This window comes from Leptidea sinapis, chromosome 45 (genome assembly GCF_905404315.1).
Source record: "Leptidea sinapis chromosome 45, ilLepSina1.1, whole genome shotgun sequence".
In the NCBI taxonomy this organism is placed as follows: domain Eukaryota; kingdom Metazoa; phylum Arthropoda; class Insecta; order Lepidoptera; family Pieridae; genus Leptidea; species Leptidea sinapis.
In genome coordinates, this window is record NC_066309.1 from 3,780,810 (window position 1) to 3,807,100 (window position 26,291).

Below are 26,291 nucleotides of genomic sequence, written 5' to 3' on the forward strand. Positions count from 1 at the left end.
TACCATGTCTTTTACTTCGGTACATCCGAACTTTATCCATTTCGCAGCATGTTTAATGCACGGACTAAAAAAAAAAGAAGGACTCCGCGCCGTTATATTACCAAGTGAAGCACCTTTATGTTAGTGTGTGTGCAGTTACGGGGTATACCAGTTACACAATTTTGTTTCCCTTAGATAATCATAATAAATCCACAAATACTTTTATATTATTGTTTTTACACTTTTTCACAACGCACAACAAAATATTTTATTGCGACGCAAAATGATCTGTCACAGACGATGGCAAATCTCATAATCGCGGCCGATCGGCTTGTATTAGTGTGTATGCGTAGGGCTATGTATTTACACGTTTGCCGGCTTGTTTTGGTGCCTCACTGTTATGTAAGGTGACACGGAGTCCTTACTTTTTTACTCGTCCGTGGTTTAAGGTGGATTTAAAAGTAACAACACTGTACGGTACTTGCTGATTTTATTAGGAATCATGAGGGTGGTTAGACGTGCTCCGCAATCCGATGACACAAGTCGCCCTTGGGTTAACAAAACGGGAGGGAGGCTATTGAGCTTTGCTCGGGCGTGGTCACTAGCACTACATCTGTAAACCGTGTTCTCTCGAGTGATATCCTATGGTCTTCAAGTCTACCACTACCTTCGTGACTCTCCACCAGTATTGACTTCAATACTAGTGTCTTTACATCGTTCATATAAACCTTTCAAGCTTGCGATCGCCAGTGTGACGTTCACCTGTGTGTTTATTAGTATTTTAGTTTAGTGTTAAGTGTTTTTAGTTTTTATTTATCAAAACTGGATTATTCTTAAGGTGGACAGGCAGGCCACTGAAGATCTTAGGCTCCTTCCTATTCTGCGGCATGTTTCTCCACTAGATAAAGGGCAGACTGGTTTTCTTCATCGCATAAAATACATGCTTACATCTTACATGATACATCTTATTCGTTTACGTTGAATTATACGCACCTCTCTTCGTATACGGATTAAATATAGATACATAAATTCATTTATTAATAGAGCTAAATACAAGCGCCATTAGGAAACCATAAAACAGTCCCAGACATTATTCCTGAGCCTGAACAAACAACTGCGCTCGTCACCTTGAGACATAAGATGATAAGTTTCATTTGCCCAGTAATTTCACTAGCTACGGCGTACTTCAGACCGAAACACAGTAACGCTTACACATTACCGCTTCACGGCAGAAATAGCCACCGTTGTGGTACCCATAACGTACCTATATAGTCTACGGTCTTGTAAAAAAACAAACATAATATACTAAGCAAGTTTAATAAATAACAAATACATCATGGAGTTTCATCTGTTGTTTCATTTATATTCACCGTTACCATTGGCCGTGTGGCAGGCGTTTGTGAGATTCCCTTGTAGTCGAATGACATAAACTCCTCATCAATATCGATGACGTCACGGGAATCATCGATAGAGCAAGTGAGGAACTTATTGTAGAGACTCAGATCCAGGAATCCGACGCCGCAGGGCCTGTCGATGAGACGGGACGTCATGATGCCTACAACATATCCCGAACAAACCAGGACAGTGCCCAAATCATCCTGTAATTGTTAAGAAATAAATAAATAAAACTAGGGTTGTGTTAAAACACAAAGAAAATTTTATTTGCATTTATCTTATAGCTGTAATCTAGCGAAAAAAATTCCTTCTTATACAGTATTTCCACCTTAACTCACTAAGTCCCGTAGAACTTTGCTCGACAGTATGTTCTCTTTAAATTACTACATAATATTATTGATTCTCCTCATCTTATATCGAAACTAAACCTCACTGTTCCAAAAACTCAACCGATTGCGTGTAAGAAATAAAATCCATTTCTCTGTAATTATGCAGGATCTAATTTAGGCTATATCTCTCCCTTGAATAGAATTAATTACCAGGGAATATAGTCATCACGATGAAGTCGACATATTTGATCACAACTTACACAAATTTAAAAAATATATTAAAACGGTTCTTTCAAGGGAGGGATGACCTCAATCGTTATTTTTCGATAATATTTTGTGTAAATTTATGTTAAGATTGTATTCGTAGATATATAATATATTATAGTTCTGTTTAAATTTATTATTCAAACAAAACAAATCTTATAACTATAGTTTTTATTTTATTTTGTGGCTTAATTTAATTAAATAACATGTTTTTTCGCCTATAATTGAGGCATCACTTACCATATGAATGTTATTGTTTTTGTATTATACTATGTTTTATATTAGTGTATACCTTGTTGGCGGAATTTAATAAATAAATAAATAAAAAATAGGGACCGTGCACTAATGGCAGGGTTATAAATGCCACAGGAAAACTTAAACTGTGTGTAAGCAATAGGTGTTATTGTCAGAATTAAATGAACCAAAGTTACTAAAAGAAATAATATATCAGCATCATTTAAGACAATTTATTGACCATGTTAATTTTTAACATATTTAGGATGTCATGTGCATATAACCTACACGTCAATATTTGCAAGTTCTACTACACTTAAAGATTGACATATTTTAAGGGATACCTAGTAAATTTTGTCAATCTGTTCAATGTAAAATTTGATCATTGTCGCATAATCGAGGCAAATTTATTATTTATACTTGTGCGATGATGTCTGACTTAAAAATAATCTAATTATTTATTGGAAAAAATGACAAAATCAACAACATATAATAATGTTCAGTCATTCCTACACAATTTAATTACAATGGGAAGACGAAAGCAATTGTCTACTCCAAATATCATGAGGGCTGAAAACCAGTGTTGTGTTGGTGTCTTCTGCACTGACCAACAATATACTGAGTCAGCTCCTTTTGAGCAAGGAATCACGTGCACACAGTTATTTTAATTTATCTATTTTTAAATTTGATAATATTTGTTACCTCATTTTGCTTAGTATTTTAAGATTTTAATTAATATGTATTGTAAATTGTTGTCTTTTGTGTGTGTGTTTTTTTTATTGCTAATAAAGTGTTTTTTTTTTCCTATTTATATTAATTATTAAGTGCATCGCGAAACATAAGCTGGTATATTGAAGTCCTGGGTGGACTTCAATATTCAAGAGAACTTATTTTTAGTCCCTCGATGTAACAACATCGTGTCATTCTTGTGTGCGTAAACTCTTAACTCAGAAATGTAAATTAAACTGTACAAAATATTGTGTTTGGTTTGTAATTAAACAAATATTTTCTTGTGTAAGTAAATGCTTACGTAATAAAACTCACCGGGCACAAAGCACCATGATTTTCTGACTGTAAATTGTAATATTAAGTAATTTTACACATCATTAAATTATGTTAGAAGTACTAACAACTATCATAAAGTAGGGCCTTAGCAGCTACGTAATCAGTACAAGACTACTTTAACATAACAGATAGTTAAACAATTTTGTATGGCTATTAAGAACATACTAAGATATTCGTAATCATTTATTCAAATTGCGCGAATTTGAAGACTTTTCTTATCAGTTCCATTAACAGACTTCCTTACAAGTCTTAGGCAAATGAGGTGAGGTAAGATGTTAATTGATATCGTCATGGTCATAGCTAGAAGAGGGGTCGCGGTGGGCAATTTTCTCGCTAGAAACTTCTTTGCCCCACCCTGATCCCTTGCAATATCTATCATCATCATCATTATCAGCCGGAAGACGTCCACTGCTGGACAAAGGCCTGTCCAAAGATTTCCACGATGATTGGTCCTGCGCTGCCCTCATCCAACGTATTCCGGCGATCTTGTCCATATTGTCGATCCATCTTGTGTGGGGCCTACCAACACTGCGTCTTCCGGTACGTGGTTGCCATTCGAGGACTTTACTGCCCCAACGGCCATCTGTGCGTCGAACTATGTGCCCTACCCACTGCCACTTCAGTTTCGCAATCATTTGCAATATCTATAGTATTTAAGAGTATTTGGTGTTAAATGAAAAATTAATATTAGTAAAAGTGTGAGAGTCACGCTGCCGTCTTACGACGCCAGCACAATCGGGCCAGACTCATCCGGGTTAATTACCACACTCGCACAGAACACCGGCGTGAAGTAGCGGCCTAGTGCCGCTATGTTTCGCATAGGTTAGTGTCGAGGACCCGAGGCCATTACCCGACTGGAACACGCAAGTTCTGGTCGTTGTCGAAAGCTGCTCTTGGTAACTTCAACCAGCCGTCTCTACCGCCATTGCACATGAGGAATGACACCCTGGCCCATACAGCAAAAGAGAAAACTGATCTTCTGTGCGCTCTTTTTGCCTCCTACTCGACTCTTGACGATAACGGAAAAATACCGCCGACCATCCCGCGGTGTCAGAGCTCTTTGCCTGAAGTACAGTTCAGACAGAAAACTGTTAGGCGAGCTCTGTTTTCGTTGGATGTCAGGAAGTCGAGCGGGCCGGATGGCATTTCTCCAATTGTGCTTAGAACGTGTGCCCCTGAGTTGACGCCGGTGCTAACGCGTTTATTCCGCCACTCATATACAAGAGGCGTAGTCCCTGACTCATGAAAGTCAGCCCTAGTCCATCCGATCCAAAAAGGGAAACAGTTCGGATCCGGCAAACTACAGGCGTATAGCTATTACCTCCCTGCTCTCCAAAATCATGGAGAGCATAATTAGCCGCCAGCTCTTGGTATACCTAGAGGGTCACCAGTTGATCAACGATCGACAGTACGGCTTTCGCCATGGTCGGTCGGCAGGTGATCTTCTGGTAAACCTAACACATTGATGGGCGGCGGCTATTGAAAGCAAGGGGGAAGGCCTGGCAATTAGCCTGGATATAGCGAAGGCCTTTGATCGTGTATGGCACAAGGCGCTCCTCTCAAAACTTCCATCATTTGGGCTTCCCGAGAGCTTATGCAAGTGGACCTTGCTCGAATCCCAAGTCCGTGAGCACTGGAGTGCCCCAAGGCTGTGTGCTATTTCCCACACTGTTTCTTCTGCATATTAATAATATGTTGGAACCCTTCAATATACATTGCTATGCAGACGACAGTACGGGCGATGCCATATACACGGGCCATTCAGGTCTCTCCGGGAAGTCGTCGACCAGTGCCGGGAGAAACTTGTGTCTTCTATCGAGTCCTCTCTTGAGAAGGTCGCGGAATGGGGTAAGTTGAACCTTGTCCAATTTAACCCCCTTAAGTTTAAAGACTCAAGTTTGCGCGTTTACCACAAAAACAAACCAATTGTTGTTTCACCGCTCTTCGACAACACTTCCCTTACAGCTTCGCCTAGTATCGGAATTCTGGGTCTCGATATCTCGAGCGATTGCCAATTTCGCGGCCATCTGGAGAGCAAAGCCAAATTGGCTTCGAAGAAACTGGGCGTCGTAACTAGAGCACGGCTATTGCCTGAGTATTCTTCAAGCCGGCCCACATTCTAGTGATGTACAAAGCGCAAGTCCGGCCACATATGGAGTATTGCTGTCATCTCTGGTCTGGCGCACCCCAGTATCAGCTCGATCCATTTGACCGCGTGCAACGCAGAGCAGCTTGAATTGTCGGGGATCCGGTGCTCTGTGAACGGCTGGATCACTTGGCGTTGCGTAGAGACATCGCTTCATTGTGTGTCCTCTACCGCATTTATCATGGGGAGTGTTCCGATGAGCTGTTTCACCTGATTCCTGCCGCCGACTTCCAACTTCGCACGACACGCCACAAGTTAGGATATCATCCCCACCATCTGGATGTGTGGATGTGAGGTCCTCCGCAGTGCGGTTTTCAAGGAGCTTTCTTCCACGTACTACTACGCTGTGGAATGAACTTTCTTGTGCAGTGTTTCCGGGACGATACCACATGGGTACCTTTAAAAAAAGCGCGTACACCTTCCTTCTAGGCTGATAATGCTCCTGTGATTCCTCTGGTGTTGCAAGAGAATGTGGGCGGCCGTGATCACTTAACACCAGGTGACCCGTACGCTCGTTTGTCCTCCTTTTCCATAAAAAAAAGATACATATTATCTGTAGTTGATTTCTTGTAGGTATGTAAGTAATGTACTTGTAGCCGATTGTTACTTTCTAATTATATTAATAATTGTATATAGAATTTAATGTTAAGATTATAGTTATTTGTAAAAAACTAAAATAAGGCGTAAACTAAGATTATGCATTGAGGTCAAACCCCTGTGGTTTTTTACAATGTAAGTATCATATTTGTTCACATTTTGTAAAATATGTATTTCGAGAAATAAAAAAAAAATAATTATATACTGTCACGTTTAACTCTTGACTAAATGATTATCCTCTTGTAATGATTTATTTATGAAATCACTATTATCAAAATCGTCTCTCAACTCAGTCTCATTTTAGGTTTGATAAGTCAGACGGCTCCCTCGACCCAATCGCTAACTATGCCTATGGTTATATGTTTACTGTTCCTTGTGTGCTTGTCAATATACCTATCACTAGCACTAAGATTGAAACAGAAAAGTAAATAAAATGGAAATACCTACAAAAGCTGACTAAAAGCCGCTACTCGACATACTTGATTGCAATATATTAGTAGTTCTTAGGAACTCCGACGAGGAATGATATTACCATAGTTGCAGAAAAGAAGAATATGATCCTAGAAAAAGACTGACTCCCAAAAACCGTACCTTCCTCACTTAACCGTCACTGTTTTGTTTTAAATTTTTAACAACGTTGTGCAAGTGCCAGTTTTTGGCTTTTGTCTATTCAGCCATAAATAATCCCAATATCCATGTCGTATCGCCGTTGAAATACTTGAATTTGCATAACGATAGATACAGTATTAAATTAGTACTCAATAGTTATTCGCTTAAAACCAAAGGTACATTTTGTGAATACGAAATATATCACGTAAGTAATAAGTTATTGAACATACCCGACAACGTGGCTGCTGCAAGCACAAAAATTTCTCTTGATTATTCCATATTTCAAGGCAATTTTCATCCGGTAATATTGTTGCATCCACACGGAGAAGGTTAATCAACAATGGGACTAGGTAACCCTAGAAACATATGACTAATAATCACGGATAATTTTCATATTTTATCTATTTACTAGGTAGTATGTACTTTATATTGAACAATTCTTGGCTAGCATAGAAATTTGCGCGTTTACTACTTAAAAAACCCCATTTGTCGTATCGGAATACTGGGTCTCGAAATCTCGAGCGATTGTCAATTCCGTGGCCATCTGAAGGGCAAAGCCAAATTGGCTTCGAAGAAGCTGGGCGTCATCAATAGAGCACGGCAATACTTCAAGCCGGCCCACATTCTAGCGCTCTACAAAGCGCAGGTCCGGCCACACATGGAGTATTGGATCTCTTGGCGTTGCGTAGAGACGTCGCTTCATTGTGTGCCTTCGACCGCATTTATCACGGGGAGTGTTCCGAAGAGCTGTTTAACCTGATTCCTGCCGCCGAATTCCACCTTCGCACGACACGCCACAAGTTAGGATATCATCCCCACCATCTGGATGTGTGGCGGTCCTCCACAGTGCGGTTTTCAAGGAGCTTTCTCCCCGTACTATTAAGCTGTGGAATGAGCTTCCTTGTGCGGTGTTTCCGGGACGATACGACATGGGTACCTTCAAAAAAAGCGCGTACACCTTCCTTTAAAGCCGGCTACGTTCTTGTGATTCCTCTGGTATTGCAAGAGAATGTGGGCGACGGTGATCACTTAACACCAGGTGACCCGTACGCTCGTTTGTCCCCCTATTAATTAACGGCAACCTATTTAAATCTGAAGTGCATATTGTGCTTTTCTTTATTAATTTTTTTTGATGCTATACTTTGCTTGTTATTATAATGTACACTAATTTTGTACAATAGATATTATTAATTGATATTTACCAAATAAGATGGCTTTTGCCAACTAAGGTTCTGACAGCGTTCTGCGCGACTTATATTGTGGCATCTTATTAGTACTTAGGTACACAGAGTTAACATAATTTATTTTTCAATCTAATCATTTATCTTTATTGTTGAAGTTTTATGATCGATCTGTTGCTTGCACAGCTAGCACACATATTGTAATTATTATGACGGGTACTCACGATATATATTTTATTAATTTGATGCCGATATTTCAATCCAATTGCATGAATTATTAACTATTAGTGTCAATGTGTCAAGTGTTTCTCGCCGCCTCCGCAGTCCCGCCGCGACCACGATTCATGCAATTGGATCGAAATATTGACATCAATTCAATAAAATATATGTCGGAGAATTAGAATATAAAAGTAATATAGCCTGTATGATTATATTCTACTCTGTGTATTGGGCTGAACTGATGCGAACGTCATCTTTCAAAGTGTGTTTGAAGTTGTCACTGTGTACGTCACTGTCGGTGACGTGATTGAACTTAGTTATAATTGTCCATCAGTAGAGCGCTCATTGAGAAGTCACATTCGTCTTCAAGCTAGCGCCCGCGCCGGTTGTGCGCACTGATCGACTTAAAACAACATGGCGGATACCAACACGGTGACGACCGATTTTAAATCGAAATTAATCTCCGAGATATATATCGTGAGTACCCGTCACAATAATAACAAGGTTAAAGTTCCGCGATGATAAAAGTTTAAAAACATATACTAAAACACACAGTTGCACATATGTACCACAGCAGTTATAGTCCTGGGACGTTAATATGGATATCTCCAGCACAAGTCCACAGCGATACTGCCAGGCACTGAAATCTTTATAATAAGCCTGAAACAATTTAATTTTGGGCTCATCCAGCTACTTCCCGAGGTATCTTACTTCAATCCTTCGGCAGCGAAGGCTGTTAACCTTTTTTATATCTCTAATCTACTTTTTTACGCTCTATGGTAGGTATCGCAAAGTTGTGCTGTGTGCCATCCCAATCATTATATCACAAGGTTCATCCAACCAGGTTTTTTTCCGGTTTAAAAAACAAACATAACTTACGTTGCGCCTGCTCCCCCAGCCAAAATAATGGCAGGTAGTATCTCCTATATGTTTTTTTAATTCCGCCGTAGTTCCATACCGGACTCGGTTCGGTAAAAAGTCTGAGCCACTCTCACGCGAGTTAAAAGAAAACTGCTGTCCAAGAACTAATAGAGCAAGATTGTCCGGTGAACACTCGTTCCAGCGCATGGAATGATTGTAGCCTGTAGGAATAAAAAATAGACATTTTTGAATTCCCTTCTATAATGTCGGAATACATTCATTATTTTCAAGAAATCTTTAATATTAGCTGTAGCGCAAATTACTGAATTGTCAAAGTCATTGGTTACAGGTGAAAATGCTCGTAAGTGTCTGGATAGCCGATTATGACGTCAGTCGTCACCCATGAGAAATCAAGGAAGCGTGACGTCATTTCATGTTTCAGTTATCATACTTTTCTTAGATTGATATATTCTTAATCTCAATATTTATATCGAAATTGGGTCAATTTTAGATTCCTTTCGTAATGCATTTTGTTCTTAAGCCTATAAACATCATGTTCATCAGTCTCAGTAAGAAGTTTACTATCACTGTCAATGGAAAGAAAGAAAGAAAAAATGTTTATTGACGTCATTATACATTCTGATAAAAGTTCTTAAAGTTATACTAATCTAATTATGGTCTAATGACGCCAATGGGCCCCCAACTCAGCATAGTTATGGTTTCGAAATCGTGTGGAGAGAAGGTATCGCTATCCATCAGGTGGTCAGCTCATCGCTTCTTCAAAAAATTATGCTTGAACTAACATCAGTTGAAGCAGTATGTTTGGAAAAAGACTAAGGAAACAGTTCATTAGTATCTATTTTCTAAATAACGAAAAAGCGATTTGATTAACACTCGCATTTACAATTATCAGTAAGGACGCATTGTCGATAGGCCATCCTATTACATTAAATTATATTATATTCGTCTAATTTTATGGCAATCTTACCTCTATGAACGCATAAATGGTTAACCTGACGAGATATACCGGGACCATCTATAAACTTATGTGTCCCAGCAAACACGTGGAATTTGTATCTTTCACCGTAAACGCATATAGCAGGAGTTAATACGACGTGAGCTTCTAAAAGTGCCCCAACGCAAAATATCATAGCGTGCGACAGGTAGTGGACCTAAAAAAAAATATAATTGATTGATTATATAGATTTCATAAAGCTTTGAACCACGTGTATAAATTAAATTTTCCTGTGTACCTATTTAGTGGCACGAAAAAATTTCCTCTAGTTATAGGAAGTCTTTTTTTATTTTTGTGTTCACGCTGCAATAATATCGATTTACTAGTAGATCAAATGCTGCAAATTGTGCTAGATAGGCTACACACTCAGAAGGGTGAACTCAAAGTCTAAAACTTTAGCGCGGCGGAAGGTCCGAACTAACATAACTTTAATCTGAGGAAAAAATAATTTATTCAAACAAAACAAATCTTATAACTATATTTACAATACTATGACTACATAAAAAAATTAGGAAAATATTATGTAGGTTATACGTACGATGTGTTGTCCCTCAATTGACTTAGCTGGCTCTCCCAAAAATCCAGCTGCATTTCTGAAATCTATGTCCACTAAAAACAAAGTAAATAAGCTGTTTATTATTAAGTATATATTAGTCTGGCCTTTAATACTGTTTTGTTTACAAAGTAGGTATGGAACCAAATGCAATTATTTTCACTACAAATGGCGGTCACAGAAAAGTTTTGTTTAAGGATGAGAAATATTTTACAATTGAGCAATGACCGTATTTATGCTTAAGCATGCTTAAGGAAGCTTCCCAATTAGTCAACAGACTGCAAGTGGGCACTATCCGACTTCAGTGATGGTTTGGTGGGGTATTAAGATCTACGCAGGCTTGGTTGGATACGAAAGTTTCGGACTTTATCAGAGCTAAATACTGGCTGCCGTCTAGTCCGCTGGATTATGATTTATGGTCAGTTGGAGTTCCTAAAACAATCTATACGATTGGCAGTGAAGAATTTTCCGATGGAAAGAGTGTATTGCAGCCACTGGAGACAACTTCGAATAAGCCTTTTATATTGTAAATGTTTTATATTTATGTATTGAACTAACACACTGTAAAAGTAATAAATGTTATTTGCAATGGAAAATTTATATTTCTTTGTTTCAGTATTTCTGGCAAGATCGAAAGTTCGTATTTTCATTAGGCTCAATGTTTGGAGTACAGTTGAGGCAGTAAACTGTTTAGTTAATTTTCTTGGTTTTATTGTCCTCAAACCATGTGTGCCTAAGTTGACATCGGTACAACTGCGCCCATTCCACCGCTCATACCGAAAAGATGTAGTCCTGAACTCATAAACATTTCGGATCCAGCTATAGGCCTATTGCTATCGCCTCCCTGCTCTCAAAAAACATCGAAAGCGGGTTTCGATTCTGGAAAACTGGCAGATCTTGGCATTTTGCCATTTGATCAATGAACTTCAGTAATACTTTCACCTTGGCTGATCCGCTAGCACAGGTTCGGCTACAAATAGAGTATTTCTCACATCTCTGGTCTAGTCTAGTGCACCCTAGTACGTACCTATCTGCTCGAAATATTTGACTTATTTTTTTAATTTAATATTTCTGTCTTAATGAATGAACCTTACTTAAACTTCACCTTTTATATATTCTATGGCTTCACGCCGAAAATATGTCCATTGTGACTTTATACCTCGTGGTCCACTGTTCCCCTCCACACTATCTATCTACTAGGTGTCCCAGAATAGGTAGGACAAGGGTGAAAACGTTTATCTTATAGCTTTTAGATAAGCAAAAAAAATAGATAAAGTTTGACGGTTTTTTAATTAGTGAGCTTATTTGAAATATAGAAAAAGTGATACCACGCGTTAGTTGTATGGTTGCTATTACCCTAAAGTCATTGAAAGATCGTTTTTTGTCTGGGTGTATTTGGGTTCGTCTAGGCTAGATGTCTATTAACTTATTCTTGTCGAATTTATAGTACCTACTTTATTCCTTAATTTTCCATTAGCATAATTTGTTTGTGTCTAAGTTCGATTGGCTATAGCAACACTATAGTGTATAAAATGAATGACATTCATTTGTTTATCTTAATAACTTGCTCAATTAATAAGTATTCTAGAACGGTATCATATGTAAGAATTACTAGCACAAAAGTGGGAAAAAATCGCATTTACCCTAAGACTCATAACATGTTATTTTAAAAATTAAATTTAAGAACTAATTAAGTATAATTTTTACCATGATTTCATCCTCACCTAACGTTGCAATTCCACCAATTTGTCCTGCACCCATATTTAGTTATCAGAAAACTAAATTGTTGATTAGGTATCTACCTACCTACTGACTTACAGTTTTAATAATATTTTGTTTATGCAGCTTCACACACGATCGAATAAACTTTCAAAACATGAAATGAAATTACAATGCGTTTGATTACAACCAGTTTTTATCACTATTTTGCTCTACAAATTTGTTCAGTCGTACATATTTTATTATAATATTATACTAGCTGACCCGGCAGACTTCGTACTCCAGCAATGGATAAATAAAAGACCTAAACTTTTGTATAAAATAAAGTTTAAATAAACAAAAGGAATCCTGTTTTTATTAAAACAAATAAAAAAAATGCTCGGTATGAATGCAACTTTATTATTATTTTCGATTACGATATTCCTTACTTACAAAACAGAGTTTTCCTGAAATACTGGATATTTATAAGGTTTCAATTTGATATTGACAGACACACACAGTTATGATACTCAATTTCAAATAAAATTGTTTGCTTTCAGAAATTTAATTTGTGACAAAACTTAAGATTAATCAATCTACATAAAAATAATCTGATATAGTTAGCTAAAATTAAGTTTTTTTTTACCTCCTGAGAAAGTTCGAAAAATATAAAAATTCTAATTAGTTATTCATTTTAAACTATGTATTCTTTCAATTTGATTTCGAAACCACGGGGGACACATCAAAGGAAAAACAAAATTGTTGTTTTTATTTAACTCCGAGCATTTTCATATTTATTCACCTTTTAAACCTTCTCTGGACTTCCACAAATAATTCAAGACCAAAATTAGCCAAATCGGTCCAGCCGTTCTCGAGTTTTAGCGAGACTAACGAACAGCAATTAATTTTTATATATATAGACTAGCTGACCCGGCAGACTTCGCACTGCCTCAATCGATAAATAAAAGACCTAAGCTTTTGTGTAAAATAAATTAAAAACAAACAAAAGGAATCCTTTTTTTATTAAAACAAATAAAAAAATACACGGTATTTATGAAATTATATTATTATTTTCGATTATTCATGAAATACTGGCTATTTATAAGGTTTCAATTTGATATTGACAGACACACACTATTTAATTTGATTTCTGAGCGACGACGGGGGACACATCAAAGAAAAATCAAAATCGTTGTTTTTATTTAATTCCGAGCATTTTCATATTTATTCACCTTTTAAACCTTCTCTGGACTTCCACAAATAATTCAAAACCAAAATTAGCCAAATCGGTCCAGCCGTTCTCGAGTTTTAGCGAGACTAACGAACAGCAATTAATTTTTATATATATAGACTAGCTGACCCGGCAGACTTCGCACTGCCTCAATCGATAAATAAAAGACCTAAGCTTTTGTGTAAAATAAATTAAAAACAAACAAAAGGAATCCTTTTTTTATTAAAACAAATAAAAAAATACACGGTATTTATGAAATTATATTATTATTTTCGATTATTCATGAAATACTGGCTATTTATAAGGTTTCAATTTGATATTGACAGACACACACTATTTAATTTGATTTCTGAGCGACGACGGGGGACACATCAAAGAAAAATCAAAATCGTTGTTTTTATTTAATTCCGAGCATTTTCATATTTATTCACCTTTTAAACCTTCTCTGGACTTCCACAAATAATTCAAAACCAAAATTAGCCAAATCGGTCCAGCCGTTCTCGAGTTTTAGCGAGACTAACGAACAGCAATTAATTTTTATATATATAGATTAATTCGTCATCTGCGTGGACTTAAAATCTTATTGCATGATGCTAAAATTATCCTGTAGTTAATCCATGTTAGACTCATTTTATAAGGAAGAGGAGTAACGAGCGTACGGGTGATATGATTTTTAGTGATCATTCTGTTATTTATTTACATCATAAATAGAATAATGGATAATACAAAATTTTAAATTACCATGTTAGAATGAAGATACAAATATAGGCAAACACAACTTGTTTATTTAAGATCCAATTCGTATTCAATCGAGGGAAAAATATATTTATAAACAAAAGAGAAAATCCATAACTAAAATGCTATTTTAATAACTAATAATTCTAACCGAATAGTATGATCATGACAAATCCTTTTGAAGAGTATTTGTGTTTTTTAAAGGTACCGATTTGTTTTCTTCCTGAACTAATCGCACAAAGAAGCTCATTAAATAGTTGTCTTGAAGTATATATAGCCTTGACTCTCTCTCTATTTATGACCCTTTTTTTGAAGTCAATTTGGCTTTTCCTTCCGATGATGATCTGAGATGACAGAATTGGTACACGCTCGAGATTTCGAGACCCTGTATCCCGATAGGTACCTACTAGGCCAGGCAGTTAGTGGAGTGTTGTTAAAGAGCGGTGACACGACGAATGGTTTTTTAATAGTGGTTAACGCGTCAACTTGAGTCCGCTTTGGTTAAACTGAACAGGCTTAATTTTAACCCGGTGTTCTATTCTGTACAAAACAAAAGTTTATTCTGGCACTGGTCGACTAAGAGATTGATTGGTCGATGATTTCTTGTGAGAGACGTGCATGGCCCATGTGTATGACATCTCCAGTATTGCCATCGGTTCGGTTCGTATTGTACCATAGTACACGCCCTTGGAAAATCCATCGTTCGTTCGGCTTTAGTTTCGACCAATATCCGTCGACAGCGATCTGCTGGTGTGTGAGATTCTCGGGAGACACCGGAAGCTCAAATGATGGAAGTTTTGTAAGGAGCGCTTTATGTCATACACGGTCGAAGACCTTTCTCCCTTGCTTTCGATAGCCGCCGCACATCTATCTGAAAGATCAGAAAATAACCAGCCGATCGACCATGGTGCAAGCCGTACTATCGGTCGTTGATTCCACTGGTGGCCTTTTAGGCATAGAACTGGCAGTTAATTATACCGTCCACGATATACGAGGTAGAACAGCGAAAGGCCTGTTATAGGATCCTCTGCCCCTTTTTTTGGATCGGATGGACAAAGGGTGACTTCCGTGAATCCCTGAGTACGCCTTTTGAATATTAGTGCCGGTCGAATAAACGCGATTACACCGGCGTCAACGCATAGGCTCGACTTTGTTACGTCCAAGGAAAACACAGCTCGCCGAATACTTCACTTCGTCTGAACTGTACTTCCGGCATATGGATAAGACACCGTGAGATGTTCGGCAGTAACTTTCCATCATCGTTAGGAATTAAGTAGGAGGCAAAAAGAGTGCCCAGAAGATGGCTTTTTATTTTGCCTTTGGGCCAGGTTATTATACTCCACGTGTAGTAGCGATAGGGATGACTAACTGAAGTTACCAAAAGTAGCTTAGTGCGTATATTCCAATCGGGTAACTTAAAAGATGCTCGTCTATTTCGATGACGTAGGTACTTTCGAAAGGGCGATCTGCTGCTTAAATAATTGGGAGGCACGGTTTAATTTCGTCTTTAAAACATTGCGATTCTTTTATACCCAGTGCTACATTCCAGGTTCTAAAGGCCGGTTTATTGCATTCAGATATTACTAACTGAAACTAATAATATGAATGGCAAATACCAAAGAATAGGAAAATATTTTAAGGATCGGTCATGCACCTAACGACACTACGAGCCTCAGGTAAATGTACCAAAAGAGGCGCACTAAAAGAAGAAAATAATTTAATTATTTTCTACTTTTAGTTCAGTGTTTTATTAGTAGTATTACATTTTTATAAATAGTATCATATATTGTTGTTTCCTTTATGAACAGTAATAAAGACAGTAAAGTCAGCAATCTCCTAAGTCATGTCCGCATTCGTAATTAGGAATATCTACTATATGAAAACTATCAATCTAGGCTGGACAGGTTATATGTCCAAGGCGCAATCTTTATCAATATGGTGGTAATTCTTTTGTCCATTTTAATGACAGAGAACAATGGCATATACGGGGTTTGTTGTTTTTGTACTGTCTGCTATGATCTAAATCTAAAATCTATCCAAAATGTTAAGCGCTTCAACAGTAACAACTGAAGTATGAAAAGGACATTTATTTTTTGGTCAATATTATATATCCTTTACATGGCGCTAGTCCGTAGTATTCTCGAGTGCAACTCACTTGTTTGGAACCCACATGAGAGCAAATATACTTTAATGATCGAACAAGTCCAAAAACAATTCCTCAGACATTTGTATAAGAGGCAATATGGATACTATCCATTTATGTACCCAACTCTCTTTTTACAAGAACATCTGAGCTTTGATTCACTGCAGTTACGTAGGTACGTAGCTCTTACTAAGTTTGTTCTCAAAATAATTGGGGGCAGTGTGGACTGCATATACTTATTACAACGTTTGTTGCGTTTCTTTGTACCGACCTCGTACGTACGCGCGCGGTTACACGCACTATTAGCGCAGCCACCTGCACGCACGCAAGCGCATAAGCACACGCCTGTTATACGAGCCATCTGTCTTCTAAACTCTGTACTTGAGGTAGCACCACAGTGTGATCTATCTGAACCAGCTCGATGGAATGTTTGGTCAAAGAATGTAAGAAAAGATTTGAGAGTATGATGCCTGTAAGCTCTATAAAATAAGAGAACTAGTTTATAATTTTCATTGCTTGTTTTTTCTTTAGTATAATATCTTTGTAACACTTTATATTTAATCTGTAATGTTACATTGAATCTTTAATAAATAAATATCAACTCCTACAAAATGTTCTGGTTTGTGTTTAGACGCATCAGTATAAAACATATAACACAATTCATAAAAAATTATATATTTTTTAATTATATTAAAGCATCGTACATGTGAATGTTGTTTAGTGTATTGGCAAATTGGCAATAACCGTTACATGTTATGTCAGTTTTAAGATGTCTGTCTGCATAATGGCTGTTGCGTGCGTCACGTTGCAGTGCTGTTGCAGTTTTTGCTGCAGTCGTAAGCCGAGTCCGCTGCGCCAATTTTTTATGGTAGAAAAGCAGTCCGTCCGCTGCATCTGTTTTTGGTTATTAAACCAGTGCAGAAGTGAAAAAAAAATAGTAGGATGAAACCCATTGGAAACGGAAGAGTATATAACAAAAACGAAAGGAAAGAGTATATTTCATTACGTGCGGAAAGCCTGTCATTGAAAAGAGTCGGGAATACTGGGGAAGTTCTAGGTTGCATATTTACTGTTTGAGACAAAGTATTATTAAAATCGATGCATTAGAGATGTGGTGCTGGAGACGCCTCCTAAAGATCCCGTGGACGGCATTTCGCACCAATGTATCCATCCTCAAAGAGCTTCGTATTAAAGACAGACTATCGTCAATTGTGCAACTAAGAATACTGAAGTTCTTTGGTCACGTCTCTAGAAATGAGAACTCGATGGAGAGACTGGTAGTTCAGGGCCAGGTGGAAGGCAAGAGAGCACGCGGTCGATCGCCAACCCGCTGGATAGACGCCATCACAAAGGCTACTGAATCCACCATAGTCCAGTGTACTCGCAACGCCTCTAACCGTCAGAAATGGAAGCACATCGCCAGGAGATCTACCCTCAAAAAGGATGTTGACCCACCGAACACTCCACCATGTACCTCGTCAGCGCAACCACGACCACTCTGACAAGAGTGTCCGACTAAGAAGAAGATTATTAATTTCGTATGATTGTTCATGTATATTTGTCAAAGGTGTTATACAATGGCGTTTGCTAGTTCATGGAATTGAATCTAATGAATTATCATTATCAACGAAGGTAGATGGACGAACGTTCTCTTCAGTATTGTCATGTAAAGGAGACGGACTAGACTTTAAATCAATTGAATTAAAATCCAGTCAGTCAGATTGTGTGAAGTTTTTCCCAGTTTTTAGTTTGTTGTTTAATAAATCAGCAATATAGCCTTATGCGACTTTGTCTGACTTCCAACCTCCTAGTCGCTTTAAGGACGTCAAATTGGTTCCTGAATCTGCCAATAATGTAGCAGAGGTCCTCCTGAAGCTGTGCCCAGTATAATTGTAAGCATCCGGCAAACCAAGAAACGTAGCTATTTCTTTTGACATATTACGAAATTTGTGTATACCGATTACTTGACACTTCCATTTTTGATAATTTTGGAAAAAACGGTCGGTTTTTGCTTTTTGGGACCGCTGATTCATATATTTTTGCACTATCCTAAGAAAATCTCCTTCAACAACAAAGCTTCTCGGTATCTTATTTTTTGTATTCGAAATCTTGATTAGTAGTGTTTTTCCACGGGCTTCAATATCTTTTAAAGTATTGGCTTACCCCTCTCTGCGGCAAGGAACAACGCCAAAAATCAGCGCAACCTGCTAAAAAAGGGATTTGATTAATCTTTTTCAAAATAATATATTGACTGTATTTTGCGATTTTGTAAACTGAATACTAAAGAAAAATATAAGAATTTATTAATAAATTACGTTGGTGGCTAAATAACGATCATCGGGAGCTTCGTTCAAAAACCCTTCCACTTCATTCGATGTTAATATTTTTGAATTTTTAGTTGTAAAACCGTCTGATTGCGTTTTAAGAAAACATTTAGTTTTAGGTTTTCACTTATATCCACGTTGTTCCTCATTTTCAGTATACTTTTTATCATCAAAAACCTCGACCATAACGTAGAAGGTTTTAATTTTGCTAAGAGTTCGGAGAAGTATGCCATCATAACATTTTCTGAAAAACTATTTGTTTTTTTCTCTACTCTCCACGCAATAAATTCGTCGTATGTAGATATGTAGCGACTTTTACGGTAAAATGTTCTCTGAAGATTTTTTTTATTGATATTAAATGAAAGTGAAATTTAATAAGATGAAATGAAACCTAATCTAACGAATTAAATCAAATCATTAAATCTGATATTGAAACAAATTAGTACCTTCTTTTTATATATAAATATAAATATTTGCATGAATCATAAAAAATTCTACCAATTTTTTTTGTAAAAACTTCGTGGTTGTTTTTTTTCTTTTAAAAGATATTATTTTGACAGTTGGGAAAGAGAACGCACGAGTTCGGAAAAGGTAAAGAAAAAGCTCGTATGAAATAGCCCACATCCCGAACGCTATACGTCACTGCAATTCGCCACATTTTGAGCAACTGTATTAAAAAATAAATTACGGGAGAACTGTGGTCGGGAAGTGGAAAGGGGAGTTTTAAGGTAAATTCAAATTCAAATTCAAATATTTTTATTCAAAATAGGATGTGACATCACTTATTGAAAGTCAAAAACTACCACCCATTCCAAAATGAATGCCTCAGACCTGAGAAGAATGGGCGCAACAAACTCAGCGGGCTTTTTTTTTCATCGAATAAATATGTTTACAAAGTAATATTGTACAATTAAACTTATTATTGTCACTCCATTCCCAATCTGTGGTATCATTAAGAAAGCCATTTATGTTATAGTAACCTTTACCACACAAACGATTTTTCACAATTCTTTTGAATAACGTTATACTTTTGTTTTGAACATTTTCTGGGATCTTGTTGTAAAAGCATATACATCGCCCCACAAAAGACTTACTAACTCGACTTAGCCGAGTAGTAGGCATCATAAGTTTATGTCTGTTCCTGGTGTTAACATTATGCTTATGACAGTTTCTGGCAAATTCACTTATGTGCCTATGAACATACATTACTTTGTCAAGAATATATTGAGAAGCAACAGTCAAGATGTTAATTTCTTTAAACTTTGCTCTCAATGATTCTTTAGGACCTAGGTTATAAATAGCGCGAATAGCCCTCTTCTGCAGCACAAATATTGTATTAATATCAGCAGCGTGCCCCATAGCAATATACCATAGGACATAATACTATGGAAATAACTAAAGTATACTAGTCGCGCCGTATGTCAGTTAATTGTCTAATCTTGTTAACCGCGTATGCTGCAGAACTAAGTCTGTTCGCCAATCCTTCAAAATGGGGGCCCCATTGTAATTTGGAATCTAGAGTTATGCCAAGAAATATAGCAGATTCCACCGGTTCTATCACCTCTCCGTTTAACAAAACATTTGCATTTACATTTTTGACATTTGGTACGGTAAATTTAATGTATTTAGTTTTCTTAAAAAACGGCTTATCTCGATTTCCGGCAAAACTGCAAGTCCTGTGGAAAAAATTCAAATGGCAAAGTTGTAGGTAACAAACAGATCTACAACTTTTGTTTCTACAATTTTTTGACATAACCTCAAATATTTATGTGAAAAATTCAAAAAAACAAACATTTTGTTTTTTTTTTCTTTTTCAAAACTAATTTTTTTTCACGATATTTGGTGAAAATTTACCTTTTTATATTCCAAATACACTGTAATTTATTAGAATTGAAATATTAATTTTTTCTCCTTATTTTGACTCAAATATCGAAAATTCGCCCGTCAAAATCAGCTTTTTTCAAATAATAGGCCTCTTTTCTGTTCGTCAAAATCTCTACTTTCCGATAGTGTAAAAAATTAAAAATTACAATTTAAGCCAACCAAAAGGCGTTTAATAGAGAATTCATACATGTTATTTCGTAGCAGCAATAATATAATTATACACGATTACAATTAATCAATAAGAATTTAAAAAAAAATGGATAGAATAACACTAAAATATTATTAGACAATTTTTTTGAAAAAATCTGATATTTTGACAGGTGGATTTTCGATTGAAAAAAAAGGGTTCTTTTTCGATATTTGAGTCAAAATAATGTGAAATAATAAATATAAATCTATTTTATTTTATTTATTATCAATTCTAGTAAATTATAGTGTATTTGGGACATAAAAAAGTAAATTTTCATCAAATTTCGTGAAAAAAAATTAGTTTTGAAAAATATAAAAATAAAAATAAAGTATGTGTGTGTAACCTTTACACGCGATTGACGTAAAACATAATAATAATTAACTTTAGGAATAATTGACAGATACATAAAGATATTAAATTATGTTATATATACATTAAATGAAGCCGTGTTACCTACTACTCACGTATTACTGAAGAAACGCTGACGCTACAACTACATCTTTGAACAAAGTTGGCATTAGCTCTACCTAAAATAAAAAAATGCCTTTATTAATATATATTAATATTATTTTATCAAGTAAGATTTTATATATTTTACAAAGAATGCTATAATGTTATGTTTTGATATTATTATTCATCAGAACATAAACACTTACTTTACAGGTCAAGTCATTATCAGGCTCTTGATTTTCTCTTTTATTTTTATTAATGAAAGAGTAAAATATTCCTGGGATTCCGCCATTTTATTTGACAGTCGACAGATTATTATTATCATTTTATATTCTATTTCTAACTACTAACTACTATTCGCACATTTTAAAATTTTCACTCATGAATTACATAAATGATAATAAGAAATTCCTTCAATAGCTATTAACACACACAAATTATTATTAGCATATATCAATATAAAGTTGTTATTGAATATTAACAAATATGGCTGTATGGGCTCGAACCCTTTGCCTGTCCTAATAATGGGCGAAGAAACCAAAAACTAATTAGCGAATGTCGCAAAATGTCGAATGTAGTAATAAATTAACAAATTATACACTTGGATATTTTTAAAAAATATTACTGAACAATTTGAAATATTTTTTAAAACCACTAAATTATAATCGCTTAAAAAATTCTTTCAATTGACTTATGTACTGAGCGTTACTTCCGTCAGAAAAAATTTCAGTTACCCAAGTCGCGCCTAAAGAAGTTTTACTTCAAAAACCAAAAACTTGGTTCTTTGAATTTTTCACATAAATTTTGAGGTTATGTCAAAAAATTGTAACAACAAACGTTGTAGATATTTTATTACCTACAACTTTGCCATTTGACTTATTTCCATAGGACTTGCAGTTTTGTCGGAAATCGAGATAAACCCTTTTTCTACCATTAATCACCCCCCCTCCCCCTTTCCACTTCCCGACCTCAAATCGCCCGTAATTTATTTTTTGTTACATACTCTTCCATTTCCAATGGGTTTCATCCTACTATTATATTTTGGGTTTCAAAAATTATCGACATTGGCCTATATGTTTTAGATTAATTTCAAATATGAGTTTTTTTTGTTGTTTATTGTTGAATCAACAGCACACAAAAATTAAATTAATTACAAAAATATTATGTGATGGCCTATTGTCACACTATTTATGGTACAACATTTACTTAATGCTCTAGTTCCGATGAAGAAGATGTGGCTATTCCACTCCATGACAAAAAAAAACAAATAGAATTGTCGCTAACTACGCTAACATATTATGCGTTAATTGCCCTTCCCGCAGGCGAACGCGGATGATGTTATCCATTTGTCGCGGGAAACATATTAGGATGTTTTATTCAAATTGTTTTACTTTAAATTGTAAATGTTTTTGTTAAACCACGCCCCTAATCGATTTATAAGACATGTTATTATGTTAACAAACACGAAAACACGGCTTTAGAATGGCAGTAATCCCATCAAAGAATCTATTCTATTCTATTCTTCCTACTATGGCTCCTGTGGAAGATATACCACAAGTTTGCCAATGTCACGTTAAGGTAGACCACCAAGCTTAGAGAATTTTTGTATTCTAATTTGATTGGTAGTGATGGGTGCTAAAGATTGAAACAAATTTTATTTTCTTATTTTATACCTGAAACAAATATACGTGCTGTTAGACTAAAAAGGACATACACAAATATAATTACATAAATTATTACAAGTACTTAATGATATTTACAACTTAATCTTATTCTTTTTAATATATTTATGCAAAATATTTACAAAAAGAGTAAAAACTAGGGAGAGGAGACATTTAAAGGAAGTTGGGCGGGGAACTTCAGCAGGTATAAAATTGTACAAAGAAGGTTGCATTATGGGACAATTGAAGAACAGATGATCCACGTTACCCTCGTAGGCCACATTCACAAAGGGAATTGTCTCTAATCCTAAGTTTAGCTAAGAAAACTGGGGTACAGGCGTGGATAAGGCGTAAACGACAAATAGTTGAAATAACAGTTTTATTGGGAATCTTAAATTTACAGAACCAAGGTTTTTGAGGGATTTCAGGTTGGAGTTCTGCATAAAATTTACCCTTAGAAGTTTTGGACACTTGCCATATGTTGGACCAAGTCTCATGCAACTGGGTTTCAGGATGGTGCGCAAGTCATGAGAGAAAATTTCTGAATATTGAAGAGAACCCGTTTGAGTAGCTGACCTCGCACAGGAGTCCGCATTTTCATTCCCAAGGATGCCTGAATGACCTGGAATCCATGCTAAAACTATGTTAATATTGAGGCCGTAGCACTCTTTCAAACATTCTCTTATTCTAAGAATAATTGGAAATTAACTTTTTGACTTAAATGGATTTGATAGTATTGATTGAAGGCAACTTTTAGAGTCTGAAAGCATAATAGAATTGTTCAAGCCATGAGTATTAACAAAAAAGTAGCTTCGAGTATGGCAATTGATTCCCCAGTAAAAACAGAATTGACAGATGTGCAGCGATAACTCAGTATAATTCTAGTAGAGAGAATTTAAATTGCAATACCAACAGGATTCATGTCTGTTTTTGAAGTATCAGTGAAGATCTTATTGATAATTTTGAAAATGCGAATGCATTTCATGAGTGAAAATTTTATCGGCTTCCATAGTATACTTATTAATGCCCACGTCTAGAATTACTGATGGTTGGTAAGTAAGTGCATTGAAAGGCATTGTATATAGAGGCAATCTAGAATATTGAAAGAGGGGGTTAGAGAGGTGAGTAAATAACAGGTAACTGTGGAGGATGCAGGGTCTTTTTTCTACAGGATCACTATTATTATTCCTGTACAAAGCAACTACTTGTACTAATTTTTCAAACAAAGGATGTCCATGACATTCAGCTAGTTGTAGGAAAAATTTATTGGCAAGAAATTGACGGCGTAGAGAAAGGGCAGGTTCCACACACTCAACTTGCATTGCATTCATAGGGCTGGATTTCATGGCTCCCAATATTATGCGTAAGCACTTAGCCTGGATTTTGTCCAATTTATGCAGGCCTACTTTGTTTCCTGGTATTAAGAATATAGCACCATTACCTAAATGGCTGTGAATGATTGCATTGTATGATAATATTTGGGTGTAGGGGTGAGCTCCCCACCATACACCTGATAGAGAGCGCAAGATATTAATATTTTTCTCACATTTCTGTGAGACATAAGTAATCAAAATGTTTTATACATGATAATTTTTGGTCCAACCAAAAATCCAGAAACTTTACATCAGTGACAATAGGTAACTCTACATTATAAATTTTAATTTTAATAAGAGGAAAAAGTCTTTTATTTGTGAATAACACTTAACCTTACTTTTAGATGTTGATAGTGACAACCCATGTTGCATTCAATTCAGACAGATATTCAAGTACATAATTTAAATGTTAAGATGAATATTATAAATGGACTTGTTAGAAGAATAACGGACAATATCATCTGCATATTGCAATATTTGGCAGAAAGGGGATATTGTGCTACTGGGGTCATAGATATACAGATTGTATAGAAGGGAACTATGGACTGAGCCTTGAGGTAGACCTTTCCAAACTGACTTGGGAGGGAGGTAAGAGGATGGGCCTTTTATAGTGATTGTTCTCTCCATTAACATGTTACATATGAAACGAGATAACTTCACAGGGATATTCAGCTGGTTGAGTTTACTCCTGAGTAGAAGAAGTGATAGGTTATCATATGCAGATTCGATGTCAAGGAAAATTCCCAAAAGGTGTTCTTTTCTGAGGAGTGCTATTCTAATGTCAGTTAAGGATACCTAAGTTTTCTAGGGAACTCTTGCCTTTTCTGAAACCATACTGAGAGTTGGAAAGGAGATTATTGTTTTCAATAAACCACTCAAGTCTATGTTTTATCATAATTTCAGAGACTTTTGCAAGAGCAGAAGAGAGGGCGATTGGTCTATAGATAGAGGCTTCAGATGGATTCTGGCCAGGTTTAAGTAATGGAATAATTACCTGAATTTTCCAAGGTGGAGGGATGATCCCAACATCAAAAAGGTTATTGATTATACCTAGGTAATATTCCTTGCCAACTTCAATATTTTTGTTCATTCAACTACATATTGAAGAGTTTTTAATAAAATAATAGTGAATGGCGTCTGCCCCAGGAGCAGAGCCAACTAGACCAATCAGCGCAAGAAGAAGTTCAGAGAAAGAGAAGGGAGACTCTAAACTGTGAGTTGAAGTAAGTTTGGAGGGGATGGAAAATAGTCCTTATTTGGAACTGAAGGGGGGAAATCCTATTTGAAAAGGATTCAAGCCATATAGATGAATCCACATTCAAATCATACTCTTGAGTACAAAGTGAGCCTCTAATTTTTTAATTTGTTTCCAAACAATTGAAGATGAAGTGCTTGGAGACAAATTCTACAAAAGTTGATCCATCCTTGTTTTTTTCTTTTTTTAAATAAATATGCAGCTTTACCAGCCACTGTTTTGTAATGAATGAAGTTAGAACACAAAGATATAGACATGTTTCTTATGTAATTTTTTCCTAATTTTCTTTCCTTAGCAGCAGTAGTACACTCAGCGTTCCACCAAGGAGTTGAAATTTTATTCGAGAAATGTTTATTCACTGGGAAGTTATTATCAGCAGATGTTATCTTGGCATTTGCTAATTTTATGTAATTCTCTACTGCATTAACATGGTTAGTGGTTGGAAATTCCGCTTTTGGGATTTTGAGAAGGTTAAACCCTGCGGGTTGGAGAGCCATCATTGATGATGATGATTGATTGATTTCATCAAAAATGTCCAACAGAGAAAGGGAAAAATAGTCAGTATGACTTGAGCCCCGTGAAGGGTGATGAGCATTAAAGTCTCCCATTATAATAATAGGAGGGGGAATAGGAGAATATCTGCAATGTTGACTGAAGTTGAGGAATGTAGATTGAGACCAAGGAGATGTTCATCACATTCGCTGTAACAATATATATACCTGGATGAGGATTAGGAAGGATAATTGGGGAAAAAGGAAGGGAGCGTCTTATAAATAAGGTGCAGCCCGCACCAATGCCTTCTGCCCGATCATCTCTGAGGCACACATAACCAGGGACCCTGAAGTGTGATTCAGGGACCAGCTATGTCTCAGAGATGGCGATAGCAGAAGGAAGATATTT

At 36.2% G+C, this 26,291-nt stretch overlaps 1 protein-coding gene and 1 long non-coding RNA gene across 2 annotated transcripts; both read right to left on the reverse strand.

Annotated features, from left to right (window-relative positions):
* Positions 1–1,279: 1,279 nt before the first annotated feature.
* On the reverse strand, positions 1,280–12,318 carry LOC126977511 (uncharacterized). Its single transcript, XM_050826362.1, has 7 exons — positions 12,172–12,318; positions 10,433–10,503; positions 9,868–10,051; positions 8,898–9,100; positions 6,849–6,974; positions 3,246–3,272; positions 1,280–1,577 (listed from the first exon to the last, which is right to left on the reverse strand). The coding sequence occupies exons 1-7, from the start codon at positions 12,206–12,208 to the stop codon at positions 1,314–1,316; spliced, it is 912 nt and encodes a 303-aa protein (XP_050682319.1). The 5' UTR covers positions 12,209–12,318; the 3' UTR covers positions 1,280–1,313.
* A 6,999-nt stretch (positions 12,319–19,317) lies between these two features.
* On the reverse strand, positions 19,318–21,189 carry LOC126977557 (uncharacterized). The gene is made up of 2 exons (XR_007732233.1): positions 21,106–21,189; positions 19,318–20,254 (listed from the first exon to the last, which is right to left on the reverse strand). It is a non-coding gene; the product is annotated as an uncharacterized LOC126977557 (long non-coding RNA).
* Between the last annotated feature and the right edge of the window lie 5,102 nt (positions 21,190–26,291).